Genomic DNA, 18,493 nt, shown 5'->3' with positions numbered 1-18,493 from the left:
TACATCAGGGTCAAAGTTCTAAAGCTTAGGGATCCGGGAAGATTCAGCGAAAGTGCGAGACGATAGTGTGTTCTAGCTGATCTGAACAAGACGTATCTTTGATATAGAAGAGGTATCTCCTATTTCTTCAAGAGATCTATCATGGAGGGCTCAAACTCACTAAAAACCACCGTCCTGAGAGCTGAAATGGGCTATCTTTGTGAGGAACTAGGAGACCCAGTGCGGTACATACCTAGCCTGAGATCCAAGGACCTTCTTGATCAAAAGGACACCGACTTAATACGGAGCCAAGTAACTAGTTTTCAAAAGACCCAGCATCTGATGGAGATCCTGCTCAGGAGGAGAGGAGACATGAGTGAGCATCCATTAGACATTCTGACCACAGAGCTAAAGAAGCAGAAGGTCCAAGTACACATCGCTAGGCGTCTCCAGCGCACACTCAAGAAGAAGCTCAAAGAATCACAATCCGAAACAGACGGTAAGATCCAAAACCTTTCGGTGATTTTTGTTAATTAACACTGACTCTGTTTTCTTGTAGGGCCAGTAGACGGCTATGATCAACAGCCTCATCGTACGTCTAACTCGTACCAGCGCCAGCCGAGCTCAAGCCACTCATCATCAGTATCAGGTAAAAATCACTCGTAATAACTGTTAAAGTTACTTACCACTATTTGGTTTTATGCCAGAGGAGGTCCGACACAAGATACATAAAATAGACATATACAACAGTGACTTTACTGTTGAATTTTGCACGTGACCGAGCCTAATTGAAGGACTCATGTCGTACCTCCTCTGTGGTTCTATGCTAGTATAATCATGTCATTACCCCCGCTACAGTGGACACACCTTCCCCCCAGTCTGTACATTCGGCTCAACCACGGTATGATATCAACCCCAACGTTGGTCCCATCCCTAATGCCCCGCCTCCTACCACCATCTCGTACCCTCAGTCGTCAGACGACTACATAGACCCAGAGCATGGACAGTGTCCCGGCACACCCCCACCCTCCTCCTCACTATACGCACAGGACAATGGCTCCCTCGTGTCAAGCACACCCCCACACCCTCCACATCACACTCTCAAGTCAGGTACGCCCACACTCTCCACTCTCTCACTTTATCCACAAGCACTTGCTATATGATTATGTGTGGACAGTCTTACATAGCTCCATGTGGCTGAATATGGATATTGATTACAACAATTAACGGTACTTAAACTTCCTACATGTATATAGGGTGAAGTCATTCTTGCGTTGATGTTCACCCTCCCACACACACACCCCACCCCCACCCCCCCCACACACACCCCACCCCCACCCCCCCACACACACACACTCACACACACACACACACACACACACACACACACACACCCCACACACACACACACACACACACACACACACACACACACACCACCCCCACCCCACACACACACACACACACACACACACACACACACACACACACACACACACACACACACACACACACACACACACACACACACACACACACACACACACACACACCACCCCCACCCCACACACACACACACACACACCCACCCCACACACACACACACTTCCACAGGAATGCAGTACATGTCTCTCAACAATCACATGTATAACGGGGGGGACAGCTCTGAAACGGGAGGTCAATCCACACGCAACAGCTACCCCTCTCTTCTCTCCGATTCCTCCTACCCGAGTTACTCAACCGAATCATCTGACGTTGAAAAAGAGAAATTACTCGCCACTATCGAAGAACTCTCTCAGATGCTAAACGAAGAAAAACGAAAGAACGTGCAATTGACTAGAGAACTTATGAATGCCAAACAGGAGGTGGTTTTTTCCCGACAAGAACTAGCAGCAAGCAGATCCAAGGCCATACAATCCGGTGATACTAACGGTGGGCGACAACCAGAGTCTGTAGTTAGGCCCGGCACCCTCTTCCCAGTGCATGAACAACAGAGACATTATCGACACATGTCTCCAGCTCGAGCCGAGGCGAAATATTCGACCAGCTCCCAAGGAGACAATCTCTCGATGCGATCTGCTAACAGCAGCACTTCGGTCAATTCGAACTCCAGCCTTAACAACGTTTCTCGCACTCAACTTCATAGTTATGTTTGAACTGCACTCGCCGAACTGTATTGCTTAATCATATAATTATCATCGATCGAATTTACAAAAAAACAACTCTCACACGTTTTGAAACTGATTTATCTATCTAGCGAACACATAATAATTGTATATATATATATGTACGTATAAGTAATGTGGACATTTTTTTTATCGTTTTCATTGTACCAATGATGTTTATTTTTGATTGTGTAAATAAAACATTTTTATGATTCGAATCGCAATGATGTATAATACATAAAGGGGAGGAAAATGACCCTTTCACAGTAACAACAATAAACAGACTAATATTTTCAGTATCTAGGTCTGCTCCTGCTTCTAGAGCGGCCAGTTCTACTGTGACGTCTTCGTGACTCCTCCCTATAGCGACCAGGCCCATCCCCCTTGTGATGAGACCCCTCTCCCCTATGACGATGGGATGGGGGCCTTCTAGACTGCCCGTCCACTCGGTCTGTAGCACGGTCACTGTAGGTGCCATGTGCTGGTCTGCTCAAGAGGCTGAAGGGAGTGCACGTGTGTACGTATAATGATTACCAGTGCTTCAAATGGATTTCCCATACGACCACATTAAAACAAAACAAAACAGTTTCTATATCCTATATACATGTTTTGGTGGTTAGAGGGACAAAGCAAACTAAACAGGTAGCCAGCCAATAGTTACCACAAGGGCTTGTAAAGAACCGTTGATAATGCAAGATAACGCTGATAAAGAGCCATCAATAATGCCAGGGGTGCAAGATAACGCTTATAAAGAGCCATCAATAATGCCAGGGGTGCAAGATAACGCTTATAAGAGCCATTGATAATGCCAGGAGTGCAAGATAACGCTGATAAAGAGCCGTTGATAATGCCAGGAGTGCAAGATAACGCTGATAAAGAGCCGTTGATAATGCCAGGAGTGCAAGATAACGCTGATAAAGAGCCGTTGATAATGCGTACAATGAATTTAATGTTTGAAGAGTTTAGTTTTCTGAGTGATGTGCTTACATTGGTTTTCTGAATGGCCTGTCCCTCCCACCAAACCTCAGCTGACCTGACTCCTTCTTACCACCGAGACCACCACCTAAAGACAAATATAACATAAAATTATCAAAATAAATTTATTACTGACAGTGAAATCTGGTGATCACCATTATGGCAGACCAACAGCTAGCCTCGATTCCAGGCCGCGAATAAAACGCCTTTCTCTTCGCGGCCTGGAATCGAGGCTAACCAACAGCTAGTGGCTGTAGTAAAGAGGTGGCCAGCTAACACAGGTCCAAACACATGATGTGTGTAGATGTTGCGTACTAACTGTGAACATTTATACCCACAAATTTAATATTGCATGCATGCTGTAACAGGATATTTTGCGAAAATTAAATCCACAAACACCTTTTCAATTGTCTTTCTGCGAAACTTTATACCCTTGAAATATACCCGCTATACAGTATAGACTGGTTGACAATGCAGGTGTGACCTACCCAGTCTCCGTGGTACCCATCCTGGCAGCAACCTCTCAGCCTCATAGTCTACCACCAGCTGTGACCCATCCAGGAACATGTCATGACACTCCTGCAAGTGAGGAACATATGTCATGGCACTCCTGTATGTGATACACTGCACGTTAATTGTCAATAAGTACAAAAAGTACAAGCCTACACAATATCAAACAGATACCTTTAAGGGGCCACTAAAACTATTATGTTTGTGAGACTACGATTATAAACACAAAACAAATACGGTGCTATGTGGGCGGGCGATGTGTCCAAGTGGCGTTTATATTAGAGTGGCGTCTTGAATAGATGAATGATGGTGTTACATTTTGTTGACGTTAAAAACTAACCAACCTCGTATGCTGTTTCTGCTTCTTCAACTGTTTCAAACTCAATGAATGCATATCCTGATGATCTGCCAGTTACTACACGGGGGTCAAAGGTCATAACATGGGCACAAAGAACAATACATCACCAACTCACCAATATCTCTAACAAGATGACAGTTCTTAATCTCTCCGTACTTTGTGAAGGCCCTACACAACACCTCTGCAATCAAGACCACAATAGTTACTGTAACCATCATGTATAACATGTACGTACACAGCGCGTCTACATGTACATGTACGTACACAGCGCGTCTACATGTACATGTACGTACACAGCGCGTCTACATGTACATGTACAATTACAGCTAATTTGTGTTCAGTGTAGCATCTTTGAACGGCCAAAACTTGTATTGCAGTGATTCAATTTCAATGACTTTCTGATTTTTTTGAAAGCTTAAAAGGAGCTCTTGAATGTTTAACTCTCAAATTTTCAATATTACTCATTTCGGTAAATGAATGAGCTTATGGTATTTTGCCAAAAATGGATCGATAATTGATTGAACACACCAACTGAAAAAGCTTTCAATGAAAATTGGGTCACCAGAACTAAAGTCAAGAAAGTTCTTTTGCCACTTGCCTTGGGTAGTTCTGTGACTCAGCCTAGCAATGAAAATGGTCTTCTCTGGATCACTTTGTACTTTTTTGTCAACTCTGTCTGTAATTGAAGAAAAAATAGTGCATAAAAATGATTAGGTTTAATATCAGTACTACCGCATGCCGTATAGTGGGTAAATTTGGCGATTTGGCGAAACAAGGTGAAATCAATATTTTAGCTTGTAGTCAGGCTTGCAGTGTATCGCATGTGATAAATATTGAAATGCAGCATGATCGGCAATATTGCCAATAGTTAATTTGCCTCCTTCCTTCGCCAAATTTACCCGATATGGTATATGACCCTACACCCTACAGCTGGCTTCCAGAGCTCTTCTGATAGCTTTGTCATGTGGAGTAGAATCAGTGCCATCAATACTACCAGACATGAGAGGGGAATAGAACCCATGGTCCACAACTAGGGGGTGCCATGGGACAGCTACTTCAAGGTCTTGCTTCTCGGTAGACATTTTTTATGACGCGTTATTGATTCGCACATGCGCGTTGTGCAACCCACATGGGTTCATTCTTGAATCTTCATTATTTATAATTATGCTATTTGAGTCGTGTTGTATAGCTACGGCCCGTAGAAGATGTCGCAGGCTAGTGAAGAAACGGTGAAGAAGACAATTAAAGCATTGCTCATCTCCTCCAAAGGTGGCTGCTCACCGCGTCAACTTGTGCAAGACTACAGATATGTTGCAAACAGTGAAATACCATACGAATCATTTGGACACTCCACTCTCATGAGCTATCTGAATTCTTTATCCAGTATCCTCACTGTATCCAGGGGCAGGGATCGTACAACACTTACTGCCGTCCCTGATCCAGCCACTCGGAATATCTCGAAATTAGTGTCCAAACAGAAATCGTCAACCTCAAGTTTCGGTAGCTCTCAACGTTCCTGTGATCCCAGTACTAGCAGCACTGGAGAACAGGCTACTGCAAGTAGCTCCAAGTCCGCTCAAGCCCCGGTAACCGAAGTCCCGTCCGGTCTCAAGAAGCAGCTGACGAGTCTTACTCTCTCTTATCCGAACGGTATCAGGCTAGACGATCTACGAGAGGCATTCGCTCGTCGCTTCTCATTTTACTTCAGTTACAGAGAGTGTGGATTTAATAATCTCACGGAAATGATTGAGTCGATACCAAGTGTGTTGGAAATGCGTTTTGAGGGTGGTAGGGGACTAGTGGTGACTGCAGCTTCTGAGAATGCAGCTGCTAAAACTTCCGGGATTAATTGGACAAAACTGGGAAAGGACCGTAAGACATCAGACGAGTTGAAGCATCGAGAAAGTACGTTTGTTTTCTTGCTTTAAGATAATATTGCAGGCCTTATATTAAATAGCACATGCACTACTTTTTCATTGATAAAAGTCACAGCTGATGATGATAATAGTAATTAGTATGTGTTAATGGTGATTAATGTGCTGTGTTATAAATGTTATAATTTCACCACCTTTTTAGATGTTTCCTCCAAATGTCCTGCGGAGAGTTTAAACTCATTGGAAACGGAGACCCGTCCTCCACAGCAACCACCGCCTCTAGCAGTTCCATTCTCATCCATGAAAGTAGAGGCCATTGATAAAGCCAGCTTTTTGGCTGAGTTAAAGAAGACAAAACCACCGACGACGAGGACGCCTGCCAGAAATGTGAGAAGATGTCTCCCTAAGAAGCTAGTGAAAGAGATAGAAGAGCTACTGCGCGCTAATCCCAGTGGCATATGGTTGTCGAAATTTGTGGAAGAATTTCAAGTGAGTTCCTATAGTAACAGAGCCAGCACCGTATTACTAGCGTTAATTACTTTTGCAAAAATAAAATCGCAAAACTTAAATTAGTACTAGTAAATACACACGATCCTTGCCAGAACGCAATTGTTAGATTGCAAAGGGTCAGTTTTTTTCCTTTTTTGGCTCAGTTTTTTTTACCGCAAAATGCAAAATATCACATGGTAGAGAAGCAAATATTGTGAGCTCACATGAGTATAACCTCAAGCTACTCTCTTATGGGTACTATAGGTCTGCACACACTGGTAGGGTACTACAGTGGTAAGAAGCCAAAAAGCTGCAGAGTAGCAATGCCTTCAAAGGCTGACAAAAAAGGAAATTAAATTAAAATTGCATGCTGGTGTGAAACCAAAGTCCTAATACTGTCCCCGCAGTATTGTCCTGAATCATGCAGTCCCAGAGGAGGTCCGACACGAGTACCTCGATTAGGCTAAAATTGAGTTAATTAGTACATGCAGCAATGACTTTACTGTTGAATTTTGCACGTGATCAAGCCCAATCGTGATCAAGCCCAGTGGAGCCTAATCTGATGCAGTCTCAGTGTTGATTGCCTCTCTGGGATATAAATGCCATGTTGGTCATAATTATACCTAGCTTATAATTATCAGTGACAATGGCAACTAAATCTGGGGAGAAGGCTGGACTATTATTATTGTTGGTTCTGCTATAACCAATGCACAATCATCTTTGCTCCTGCAGACTCATCACCAGACCTCCCTCCAAGTGTCCTCGTATGGCTACTCAAGTGTGGCCCAGCTGGTGTCTGCTGTCTCCGTGTGTCAGGTGGAGCGGCCCACGGGACTAGGCGACTGGCTAGTATTCCTCAGGGGACTACCTACCCCCGAAGGTGACCCTTACATGTATATAACTACACAACAATATCTGCATAGTACACTGTACAAGTGCTTGTAGATGAAGTTGTAAGAATGTTGGAGCTCGTTTACTTGTGCATATCAATACTATATACAAGTCATTCATGCACTCCTACACATTGTTTAATATATCACACTTAGCTAGCAATAAGTGTTTTTAATGTGTGCGCAGAGGATGATGCATTATCATGCTCAAGTGCTACTTGCTATAATTATACTATGTACGTGCGTGCATGATGTCTCCTAGATACAGCTGCAAGTTCTGCAAATCCATCAATTTTGACAAACGCTATAAACTAATAATTTTCTTTTAAAATGTGGCAGTTTTGGACTATGACATAGTATAACAGGATTAGTGCATATAATTATGGAAAACTGAGGTGCATATGCAGTGCATGAAACTCTGGTATCCAGTAACATCACCATGGTAACCTCATCATGGCATGCAACTCACTATCTATACCCATTGTTCTCAGCAAACTTCATAATTATTAGAATATACAATCCTCCAGTAGTGGCAAAAGTCAAGCACTCCGCCCATGCATAATGTCTAAAAATAATGACAGTATGAAGTTTGATGAGTCTTGAGTTGCATGCCCTCTTCTCTTTAAGCTTTGGCATTCTAGCATCATAATTATAGCATTGTATATATACAGCGTCATACAGTGTCATCATACAGCATCATCATACAGCTGTGTGTGTTTGTGTCCGTGCAGTTGCTCAAGGGCGCAGGATTAACTTTGAGGCGTACGTGTCTGACAAGCTGGTCCAGAAGATCCACAAGCTCCTCTGGACTCAACCCAATGGAATCGTTGTTGAGAACTTCTTGAATGTGTATCAGGTAAGTAAATATAATCACACATAGTTATGGATAACAAATTGTAGTTAGTTTAGAAGGTTCAATTTTTTTCAGTGCTGTGCATTCTAAAAAGTATTTGATTTGAGCAAATGTTGCATGCAAAGTTGGTTTCGCATGCAAAATTTTGACACAGGCTTGATTGTGGAAAGACAATGTAATTAGTAAATGATATACATTGTCGTGTTGTGCATGCAGTCACAGAATGTGAATGGTCTTGTTTGCCCATCAGAGCACACACTCAGAGCAGCTGTTGTTTTATGAGTATGGATTCCACTCACTGAATGAGCTGCTTCAGAGGGTACCATCGGTTGAACTCATCAAACCTCCCAAGGCAAAGCTTCTGGTGAGGTTTTGCAAACGTGACTCTGAAGAAGTGGATATACTCACAAAGGTGGGTCTTATACACACCACACACAGGGACCACAGCTAATCTTGCCACCACAGCTAGTACTGCGGCTGAAGGGGCTGTAAGGATGGTGTGCCAGGTCAATAAGGATACTCTAACACTTACCACATATTAGTCAGCATGTTGCAGCATGACTCAATTCCAGCCCATTTAACAGCTATAATTTGTACACTATTTACCTGTATTAAATAACATAGTGTAATGTATACTGCTACAGTGTATGTATGTATGTCACCTCACCACTCCCCACCCACTCCACACACACACAGCCGATCCCGCCCACCTCTGGCCCCCCACAGCCCTCTGTCTACGCTATGCAGGAGGTCCCCGATGAGCCCAGCATGTTCCCGGTATATGTGGCCCATGTCAAGACCCCCAGCTGCTTCACGGTTCAACTACTCGGCAAGAAAACCACTCAAACTCTTGAGCAGCTACAAGAAGACATAACAAAGTTTTATACTGGACTAGACTCTGACAGCTACTCTATACGGACTCCTTATGTTGGACAGGTACTGTAAAACATGCATGTATTGTTGCCGTATTACTAGAATATTTTGCTAGTGAAAAACCTTTGCGAATGAGCCAAATCAGCAGAAAATTTGACCCTTTGCGATCTAACTATTGCGTTCTGGCAAGGATCGGGTGTATTTACTAGTAATAATTTAGGTTTAGCGGATTTTATTGTTGCGAATTGATCAACCCTCACAAAGTTTGCAAATGTTTGATGCTCGCAAAACATTCTAGTAATACGGTAATGTAAAACATACATGTATTATTAATGTTAAAGATATAATTATTAGGGGATCGACCTAGCTAGTGTTAGATGATATAGAGCATCTTTGAACGGCCATAACTTTAGTTCCGTTGGTCCAATAACGTTAATTTTATGATTTTACGAAAGCTTTGGGAGAGACCTTTCAAATGATGTATTTAAACCAAAAATTTTGTCGGGACCATAATTTGTCATTTTTCGCCTTTGGACCATGGGCTATCCATGGTACAGGCAAATTGGCAAATATTTTTATCGCTCAAATATGAACTTTGATGATACCATTTGAAAGGTATTTTTCTAAGCTTTCAGAAAATCATAACATTTTTGATTTTGTATCCACGGTATTCAAGTTATGGCAGCTGAAAGAGTCCCTCGTACAAACAAAGGGGGGGGGGGTAGTTGAAGATCTTTCAACAGCCATAACTTCAGTGCCGTTGATCCAATGTCAACATTTTTCATATTTTGATTGTTTAGGAAGAGACCTCTCAATAATGTCTAAAATTTAGCTGCATTGATAACATGAAAACTCCAACTCTATAATTATAGTTGCAGAGCTGATTCTAGTACTTCCAACCCTAGCGTTAAATAGAGCATCTTTGAACAGCCATAACTTTAGTTGGTCCAAAAACAATAATTTTCTGAAAGCTAAGGCCTGAAAGATGATGTGTTAAAATCCAAAAGTCCTATTTTGGATCGGTTTTGACAACAAATTATACACGTAATAATTGTACGTGCCTGCATCAATTTTCATCTCCCCCCCCCCCTCTCATATACACAGCCGTGCTGTGCCATGTTTGATAACGACGGCACGTGGTACAGAGCGGAGATTGAAGAGATCGAGGACAGAGACGCGATCACTGTCAAATACGTGGACTACGGGAACAGCTCTCAAGTCCCTCTGGGTTCACTGCGTATGCCCAAGGCCTATTACCTCATCTTCCCTGCCCAAGGCGTGCAGTGTCGACTGGCCAACCTCAAGCCAGCTGGCAGCGTGAGTTATGTGTCTTAATTGCTTCTGTGCAATTACCAAAACAAACAGCTGAACTTGTTTTATTGCATTGGAGTACTACTTCTTTTCCTGTAGTGTAATCATAAATTCCATGCACTTCTCTTTCAGTTTATATCATTGCATGTATTCTAATGACATAGTAACTGTAGAGGTACACACTGTCAGGCATTGCTGCAGCTGTCCCCTTCAGTTTATTGGCTGGCTCTCCTAGTGTGTGTGGAATATAAACCAGCCCTGCAGTTGTGTATTATTACCTGCTGTGTTGCGTTGTGTTATGCAGACTTGGAGCATGAAGGCCACAAAGCTGCTGTTTCAGATGACCAAGGACAAGCCGATAGTAGCCATTAAGACAGCTTACAAGGTTAGCCGGCCATTATACCTTCTTTATAAAATTATCGTATGGATGGTTATTTTTGTATTTTGAGCATTAATCTGGAAATTAAAACGGCAATGTACTGGAATATTTGGCCTACTGCCCAGTCCATTTCATTGAGAGCATCACCAAATTGTCCTCTAAATTATTTGCAATAGGTTCACATCACTGAGCTGTACGAATATTTGTAATGTTAAATACACGCAAACTTAGTGGTTTATAGTCACCAATAAAAAAATTTTCCGCTTTACGTTACCAGCATCTTTATATTTTCAATGCCCCTTCCCTCCATCTCAGAACAAGATGCTCTCACTCTGTCTCTGTGACACGAACACCACTAAAGATATCCACATCAATGACATCCTCGTGGAGCAAGGACTGGCTCTGTTCACTCCTGATACTGATCAAGACACTCGGGACGTCGACGGTTACCAACTGGAGGGAACACCTGTCACTGTAAGTGTTGTATCACCATGGACTATAAAAATAGTGGGGTTTTTGTGGCCTGTTTCCAGAGCTAACTTTGATACTATGATTGCCTGTTTTAATGTAGCTTTGTTTTACAGCACTACTGTACAATGTACATGCATGTACTGTGTACTGTGTGTTGCTTTCCCGAGGTAATGCAGTAGCTGAATTCTACTCCACACACACACCTCTCACACATCCTCACACCTCACAGAGTACGGACATTGTGCCTCGAGTGAGGCTACCGGAAGAGGGTGGGAAGATTGCCACACTACCCTCCGGCCAAGCCAACCTTGAACCCAACCCACAACCATCACACACCCACACACCCTCACAACCGCCCACTCCACAACCCCCCAACCCCTTCGTACCGGCCGAGTTACAGCCTCACAATCTTCTCCAACTAAGCTATCTCCAACAACTCATGGTATTGCATCCTCACCTGTTTCTGGGGCAAATGAACCCTGGACTCTCCGCTGGTTTGTTCTCAAATGCATCCTCAATGTTAACTGGACAAGCGGGTTTACCTGGACTATTAAGTATGGCCGGTCAAACCGGTCAAGCGAGTTTTCCGCCTCAAGCAGCTCAACTTGAACTGACTACTGTAACAGCATCTTCAAACGATTCGTCCAAACACACGATTCCTCTACCACCTGGTTTCTATTCTGATGCCAGTACCAATGTTAGTAGCAACGCTCCTGTTATAGCCGCAAGTGGTGTAACCGGTCAGACGAGTTTAAGCACCGTAGCTACAACTGTATCAACCCAGCTCGAGCCGAAAGTGACCGCCTCCCAACAATCACTTCTCAAACTACCTAGCGTAACAACATTGGGAAGACGAAAAGATAGCTATTGTAGAAGAAGTGACTCTGTTTCCAGTAGTGACAGTGACGTGGTGTTTCGCCCAAGTGTTGTCAAGAAGAAATCTTCACTGAGTGGGAAAGAGAGGCGTGGCGCATGGGGGCGGAGTTTTAGTACTCCGGATGGTCATGTGATGGGAACTGACCAATCAGGAGCTCGGAGTGTGCTCGCTAGTGATGTGTCTGACCTGATGAGTAGCAGTGCAGAGCAATGCATGCCCAAGACCAGAGCCAACCTCATCAATAGGTGGGTGTGTGCATGCTTATGTGTGTATTGTGTGCTTATGTGTGTGTGATGTGTGCATGTGTGTTCTACGACTTGTGTACGTGTTGATGCATATGCAAGTTGATGTAGCTTAATTAGTAGGTTATGCTGCTCCCAACTTGAGCTAGTCCTGCAGCTTGTTGCTGACTGCATAGTGTGGTTATATTAATTGTACACCCTTAGCAAAGGTTTGTGTACACAGCAACTTCATATCTTAACTCGATTAATGCTGCCATTAGCTGGTTTTTTCTTCTTTTCACAGAGTTGAGCTCACGACTGAACACACCCTCCATGTGTTGTGTTACAATGACCACGCCCGCTTCCTGTCTGCTGAAGTGTCTCTCTGGCTGTGGGAAAGTGATCTGCTGCAGTTGAAGCTCAGACAAGTCTCCAAGCCTGTGTGGGGGCGGTTGCTACGGGAACAGCAAGCTCGGCAACTATTCCGAGGATTACGTAATGATACGGGCACACGAGGATTCTTGAAGAAGGGACAAAGAGACATTAATATCTATAACCTGGAGGAGTGAGTTAATCGTGTGTATCTGTATAATTATACTTAATTCAGTGGCGTTATTTATACTGAGTATCGTATATGCTTGATCAGAGGCCGCTCTTGTATAGAGGCCGTACTCGAATAGTAGCCTCCCTACAACCCATCTTCAGCTAGAATAGAATTTGAAGCTGCTCTCAAATAGTTGCCTCGGTGAACTTTGCGGTTATGTCTGTGTATGTGTATACTTATTACAATGGCTATGTAATTTGTAAAATACTTGAGGTACAAGTAATCTACAAACACAGCATATTAGTGTACAACTGTTTGTTTGTGGTTGTGTTTAATTGAAGATAATACAGCTAGTGTACTGGTTCCTGGGAAGACCAACACAAGTTATGGCCGTTTAAAGATGCTCTATTTAACGCTTAGGTCCCTTCATGGAAGTACTAGTCTGAGAATTGGCTCTGTAACTAGAGTTCTGGTGGTCCAAATTCAACGTTTTTGTAATGATTTTCTGAAAACTTAGAAGGATACCAAATTTGGGACGGGCCATAATTTCTTATTTTGATGAATTAACATGAGCTATAATTATAACCAAGTGGTATTTTGTCAAAAAATGCCCAAAATAGACTTATGATTTTTTTAACACATCACCTGAAGGAAGGCCTTTCTCTGAGCTTTAAAAAATCTGAAAGCTTAGAAAGAGACCTTTCAAATGATGTGTTTCAATCCAAAACTTCTTCGGAGCCTAAATTTGACATTTTTCGGCCTCGGACCATGGGCTATATATATATAATCCATGGTATCGCCAAATTGGCAAATACTTTTATCTCTCAAATACGAAGTTTGATGACACCTTTTGAAAGGTCTTTTTCTGAGCTTTCAGAAAATCATACATTGGATCCACAGAATTCAAGTTATAGCAAGCAGTTCCCCGAACCATTGATTAAATCGTGGAGGGGGAACATCTTTCAACAGCCATTAACTTGAGTACCGTTCATCCAATGTCAAAAATATTCTAATTTTCTGAAAGCTTAGAAAGAGACCTTTCAAATGATGTGTTTCAATCCAAAACTTCTTCTGAGCCATAAATTTGACATTTTTCGGCCTCGGACCATGGGCTATAATCCATGGTATCGCCAAATTGGCAAATACTTTTATCTCTCAAATACGAAGTTTGATGACACCTTTTGAAAGGTCTTTTTCTGAGCTTTCAGAAAATCATACATTGGATCCACAGAATTCAAGTTATAGCAAGCAGTTCCCCGAACCATTGATTAAATCGTGGAGGGGGAACATCTTTCAACAGCCATTAACTTGAGTACCGTTCATCCAATGTCAAAAATATTCTAATTTTCTGAAAGCTTAGAAAGAGACCTTTCAAATGATGTGTTTCAATCCAAAACTTCTTCTGAGCCATAAATTTGACATTTTTCGGCCTCGGACCATGGGCTATAATCCATGGTATCGCCAAATTGGCAAATACTTTTATCTCTCAAATACGAAGTTTGATGACACCATTTGAAAGGTCTTTTTCTGAGCTTTCAGAAAATCATAAAATTTTTGACATTGGATCCACAGAATTCAAGTTATAGCGGCTGAAAGAGTCCCCGAACCAAATTGTGGAGGGGGAATATCTTTCAACAGCCATTAACTTGAGTATCGTTCATCCAATGTCAAAAATATTCTGAAAGCTTAGAAAGAGACCTTTCAAATGATGTGTTTCAATCCAAAACTTCTTCGGAGCCTAAATTTGACATTTTTCGGCCTCAGACCATGGGCTATAATTCATGATATCGCCAAATTGGCAAATACTTTTATCTCTCAAATACGAAGTTTGATGACACCATTTGAAAGGTCTTTTTCTGAGCTTTCAGAAAATCATAAAATTTTTGACATTGGATACACAGAATTCAAGTTATAGGAGCTGAAAGAGTCCCCGAACCATTGATTAAATTGTGGAGGGGGAACATCTTTCAACAGCCATTAACTTGAGTACCGTTCATCCAATGTCAAAAATATTCTAAAAATCATAAAATTAACGTTATTTGACCGACAGAACTAAAGTTATGACCGTTCAAAGATGCGGGTATTTTAACGCTAGTGACATAATGACCCTCCCACACACACACACACACACACACACAGTCTTCCTCTGATCATCTCCACATTTGATGGCCCACCGCGTCTCTATGAGGCTGTGGAGAGGGAGGTGTGTCGATGGAAGACCCTAGGCCCCGCCTACTTCTGTCCGAGCAATACAGAAAACCTTGAGACAGAACTGGCCACTCTTCAAGAGCAAAGGTAAGAGTGTATAAAGTAATTATCAAAATAGAGGCTTTATAGGCTCATGAAATTGCAATGCTTATTTGATGGCCTAGCTGACATAATTATTATAATATCAGGCAGCTAGGGATCTGTGGAGCCATCCATTAAAATGCGTACAAATATTTTTCCTTGAGTGACTCAACAAGATGGTTCTGCTTGGCACAGTAATTTCTTCTGATTTCATTTTTCAAAAAGCATTACTAGATGCAGAGCTATCAGAACTAGAACTAGAACAGCACTAAAATATTGTCAGGCCATTTTGTCAGAGCACATGGCAAATTGCACTAGATGGTCGGTAAAGGACTGACTGCCGACTGTTGGTATAAAAGTGTGGTTGAATGGTTGAATGCATGTATTCTTTTGGTTTTCATATTAATTTTATAGTTTCAGCTATAGAAAATTGTTCGCATGCACAGTGTAAAAGTAAGTCTGTGATTTACAATTCTTCTTTGTGTGTTCATACAGGAAGGAGATCTTAGTCGCTATGATAAGCAACACGGAAGGTCTGGCACAATTGATCCAAGTTGAGAAATCCATTGGACAGCTCAAAGAAAGAATCGAAGCATCACAGGACCTCTCGAAGCCTCCGCTGAATAACGAAGATATCCTACATCCTGTCTTCTCGCATACAATGCAGGAAGTGCCACACCCCTCTACCTCCTCGCATACAATACAGGAAGTGCCCCATCCCCTTATCTCGGATGACCTTCTGGATCTCCCGAACCCTGATGACGAACTTCCTGTTTCAGTAGTGTCAGACAGTGGCGTAAACGAGTCAGGCTCCACTCACTCACAACCTGTTTCCTCTCATTCTCCTCAGTCCGCCAGTACGACCAGTGAACACTCTAGTGATGTCATGGCGATGTCACGAGGCAATACTCCAATCAACTCTACCATACTTCTCACAAACACGGAACAATCGGAGGAGCTACCACCAGTTCACGCTCTGGAAGAGAAACAATCTATTCGTTGGTCTGATGACGATGATATTCAAACACAGCATAGTGCTGATAATGCATATCAGGGAAATAGTGGCTCTCCAGTTGACACGGCTTCAGAGCAGCTGGAAAACGATTCCAGTAAACGAGACAAAACACTAGTTGCATTCACGAGTTCTTCAGAAGACGAAGGTAAACTCCGATTCAGAAACACTAACTTTCAAGAGTCTAGCGAGCCCGTTACCGAACCTGTGGTGGCAAGCGATAGAGAAGTGATGACTGAGTCAACTTGCAGCAATTGGGAGTCTCTGTACGATGACGAGATGATGAAAAGCTCCAGTGTACCCGTAGTTTCCTCTGACGTCGATCTGAGCAAATCACACCTCCCCCAAGAAAAAGAGGCCGTTCCGGATGTGAATATTGACGGGTGGGACCCGGCTAACGATTTGTACGATGAGCAGGATGCCCCCTCCCAGGGCTTGGAGTTCGACCATTGGCCATCCTTGCCTATTGCCGGTGGCAACCAGACATATAATGAAGACTTGTTGCCGAGTGACGGTCGAAGCCGAATTCGTATTCCATCTGACGAAGTGTGGGAGGAAATGTCTATTCCGGACAAAGAACAGTCCTTACATAAATCAATTCCAGACCCATTGACTCAAACTGAACAAGTAAAGGAAACTGCTGAACAATTGAAGGATGTAGTTCACATTATTCTGGACAAAACCGATGTCCCTCAAGCCCATGTTGTTGGTGAGGATAGTGACATGATGCATGAGGAGGTGGAGACTGTTACTGAAGCTGCTACTGTTAGTGTGACAAGCACAACCAATGGCAATGATGACCTTGTGAGGAGTGAACAGATTGAGACTACTGTTACTAGTACTACAGATGAACAGCTTCTCCCAAGCAATGCAGCCAACGACAATGTCTGTGTCGAAGCCCTTCCTCCTTCGCCTCCTCCGAACAAACTTATTGCTAGCAGTGATGATCAGAATATTTTGTTGAGGACTGAAGCCAGTGCTATTGACCACAAGGGGGTGGAACTAATAACTCGACCTCTGACCCCTCCTACACACACAGACTCTGAGAGTGAAGAGCTTCAGTCGCTTGATTACAGTCTCGGTGACCAATCAAATACTGCGGAGGACCCCCCACCTGGATTCCCCCCCAGGATGTTTGCTAACCAAATAGTGACAACACAGTCGTATATTCATGGACCACCCCCTGTCAGGAGATCGTTCCCCGGGTCCGCCCAATACGAAGAGTATCATCCGCTCCAAAGATATCCAGGACCACCTATTATAAGCAATCAAGTGAAGTATTCGCCGAAACTTCCACCGAGATTTCAGAGACAACTATACACTTCCGCTAACGATAAGGGACTCCTCCCTCTCTCCACCCCCCAGCACGGTGTGGAAGGGGTCTATCCTCTCCCCGCCCACCAGTACAGTGTGGAGGGGGTCTATCCTCTCCCCACTCACCAGCACGGCGTGGAGGGGGCCTATGGAGGTCCCCCTCACGACCCTATGTTTTCTCCGGCTCATGTGATTTATCACTACCCACCGTACCCCCCCTCACCTCCCATGTACTACCAAGAGGGATTGATGTATCCCCAACGCCCAATGAATAATGAGTACGCACCTCGGTATATGACCTACCACCAACCACCACCCTACGGCTATCCGGTGATGCAACAACCTCAGTACGTGCCAGCTGCTCCCCCCGTTGTGAATGAAACACCGTTCTCTCCCCATCGAACTCATGTACCGCGAAGAACAAAATCAGCTGTACCTATACGCCTGGCCAGTGAGGACACTAAATCAGCGGACACACAATCAGCAAGCGACCTGGGTTTACTGAATACGTCATCTGCTCAACAGGCTGTAACCAAATCAAGCACACTAGTCCCACGGTCAACTATTGCAGAATCTAGTAAAAGTCAAATCTCTACAGCCTCCATTCTAAGCACAAAACAGTCAGGTGTGATGTCCATGGCAGGTGTTGGTGTGTCTCCAATGACAACTGCCAGTCCTCGTTTGGGCTTGGGCAGTGGGCGTACTGGACCAATGGACTCTGTACCAAGGAAAAGAATAAGTGCACGCTCTGTTGGACTTGGAAGGGGGCTTTCCCCTGGTGTACCTCGTGACAGGCGACCCGGCAGTCTGACATCATCATCTTAAACTGTATAATTATTGTCTACTTGTATTTTTTCACGTGTATTTACTTTGTTTTTTGATTATTTATCCTCGTATACATGTATACAGCTGAATCAATGAATCACTTATTTAATTATAATTATGATAACGTTTGTGAAATTCTGAACAAATAAAAAATAAAGTTTTAAAGTCACATGATTTAACGCAGCCTATATAAGCCCATTATATGGTGGTCTATGCTGACTAGTGGGAGTGTATACTGCTATGCATTCCATCAATCAAAAATTAACTATATTCGTCTAGGAAAA

General features: G+C 43.1%; 3 protein-coding genes across 3 annotated transcripts; 2 read left to right on the top strand and 1 right to left on the bottom strand.

Moving 5' to 3' along the window:
- Positions 1 to 7: 7 nt before the first annotated feature.
- LOC135342706 (uncharacterized) lies at positions 8 to 2,362 on the top strand. The gene is made up of 4 exons (XM_064539529.1): positions 8 to 478; positions 539 to 628; positions 838 to 1,089; positions 1,594 to 2,362. The coding sequence occupies exons 1-4, from the start codon at positions 142 to 144 to the stop codon at positions 2,133 to 2,135; spliced, it is 1,221 nt and encodes a 406-aa protein (XP_064395599.1). The 5' UTR covers positions 8 to 141; the 3' UTR covers positions 2,136 to 2,362.
- On the bottom strand, positions 2,076 to 5,100 carry LOC135342763 (U11/U12 small nuclear ribonucleoprotein 35 kDa protein-like). Its single transcript, XM_064539613.1, has 7 exons — positions 4,916 to 5,100; positions 4,586 to 4,663; positions 4,103 to 4,168; positions 3,974 to 4,044; positions 3,608 to 3,698; positions 3,132 to 3,207; positions 2,076 to 2,642 (listed from the first exon to the last, which is right to left on the bottom strand). The coding sequence occupies exons 1-7, from the start codon at positions 5,067 to 5,069 to the stop codon at positions 2,438 to 2,440; spliced, it is 741 nt and encodes a 246-aa protein (XP_064395683.1). The 5' UTR covers positions 5,070 to 5,100; the 3' UTR covers positions 2,076 to 2,437.
- LOC135342576 (uncharacterized) lies at positions 5,059 to 18,344 on the top strand. The gene is made up of 13 exons (XM_064539324.1): positions 5,059 to 5,892; positions 6,064 to 6,350; positions 7,083 to 7,230; positions 7,972 to 8,096; positions 8,344 to 8,505; positions 8,790 to 9,029; positions 10,071 to 10,283; positions 10,582 to 10,662; positions 10,972 to 11,130; positions 11,357 to 12,249; positions 12,530 to 12,790; positions 14,909 to 15,064; positions 15,554 to 18,344. The coding sequence occupies exons 1-13, from the start codon at positions 5,193 to 5,195 to the stop codon at positions 18,207 to 18,209; spliced, it is 6,081 nt and encodes a 2,026-aa protein (XP_064395394.1). The 5' UTR covers positions 5,059 to 5,192; the 3' UTR covers positions 18,210 to 18,344.
- Positions 18,345 to 18,493: the final 149 nt, after the last annotated feature.

Source organism: Halichondria panicea, chromosome 10 (assembly GCF_963675165.1).
Source record: "Halichondria panicea chromosome 10, odHalPani1.1, whole genome shotgun sequence".
Classification (NCBI taxonomy): Eukaryota; Metazoa; Porifera; class Demospongiae; order Suberitida; family Halichondriidae; genus Halichondria; species Halichondria panicea.
The sequence above is the reverse complement of the archived record's forward strand: the minus strand, read 5'-3'. Positions and strand labels throughout refer to the sequence as shown.

Excerpts from the sequence above, each read along its gene's own strand:
- LOC135342706 (XM_064539529.1), top strand. The coding sequence starts at position 142 with ATGGAGGGCTCAAACTCACTAAAAACCACCGTCCTGAGAGCTGAAATG. Across the intron at positions 629-837 it reads CCACTCATCATCAGTATCAG|TGGACACACCTTCCCCCCAG; the intron begins GTAAAAATCACT and ends CCCCCGCTACAG. Across the intron at positions 1,090-1,593 it reads ACATCACACTCTCAAGTCAG|GAATGCAGTACATGTCTCTC; the intron begins GTACGCCCACAC and ends ACACTTCCACAG.
- LOC135342763 (XM_064539613.1), bottom strand. The coding sequence starts at position 5,069 with ATGTCTACCGAGAAGCAAGACCTTGAAGTAGCTGTCCCATGGCACCCC. Across the intron at positions 4,045-4,102 it reads TCATCTTGTTAGAGATATTG|TAACTGGCAGATCATCAGGA; the intron begins GTGAGTTGGTGA and ends ACCCCCGTGTAG. Across the intron at positions 2,643-3,131 it reads AGGCCATTCAGAAAACCAAT|CCTCTTGAGCAGACCAGCAC; the intron begins GTAAGCACATCA and ends CACTCCCTTCAG.
- LOC135342576 (XM_064539324.1), top strand. The coding sequence starts at position 5,193 with ATGTCGCAGGCTAGTGAAGAAACGGTGAAGAAGACAATTAAAGCATTG. Across the intron at positions 8,097-8,343 it reads ACTTCTTGAATGTGTATCAG|AGCACACACTCAGAGCAGCT; the intron begins GTAAGTAAATAT and ends TTTGCCCATCAG. Across the intron at positions 10,284-10,581 it reads ACCTCAAGCCAGCTGGCAGC|ACTTGGAGCATGAAGGCCAC; the intron begins GTGAGTTATGTG and ends TGTGTTATGCAG.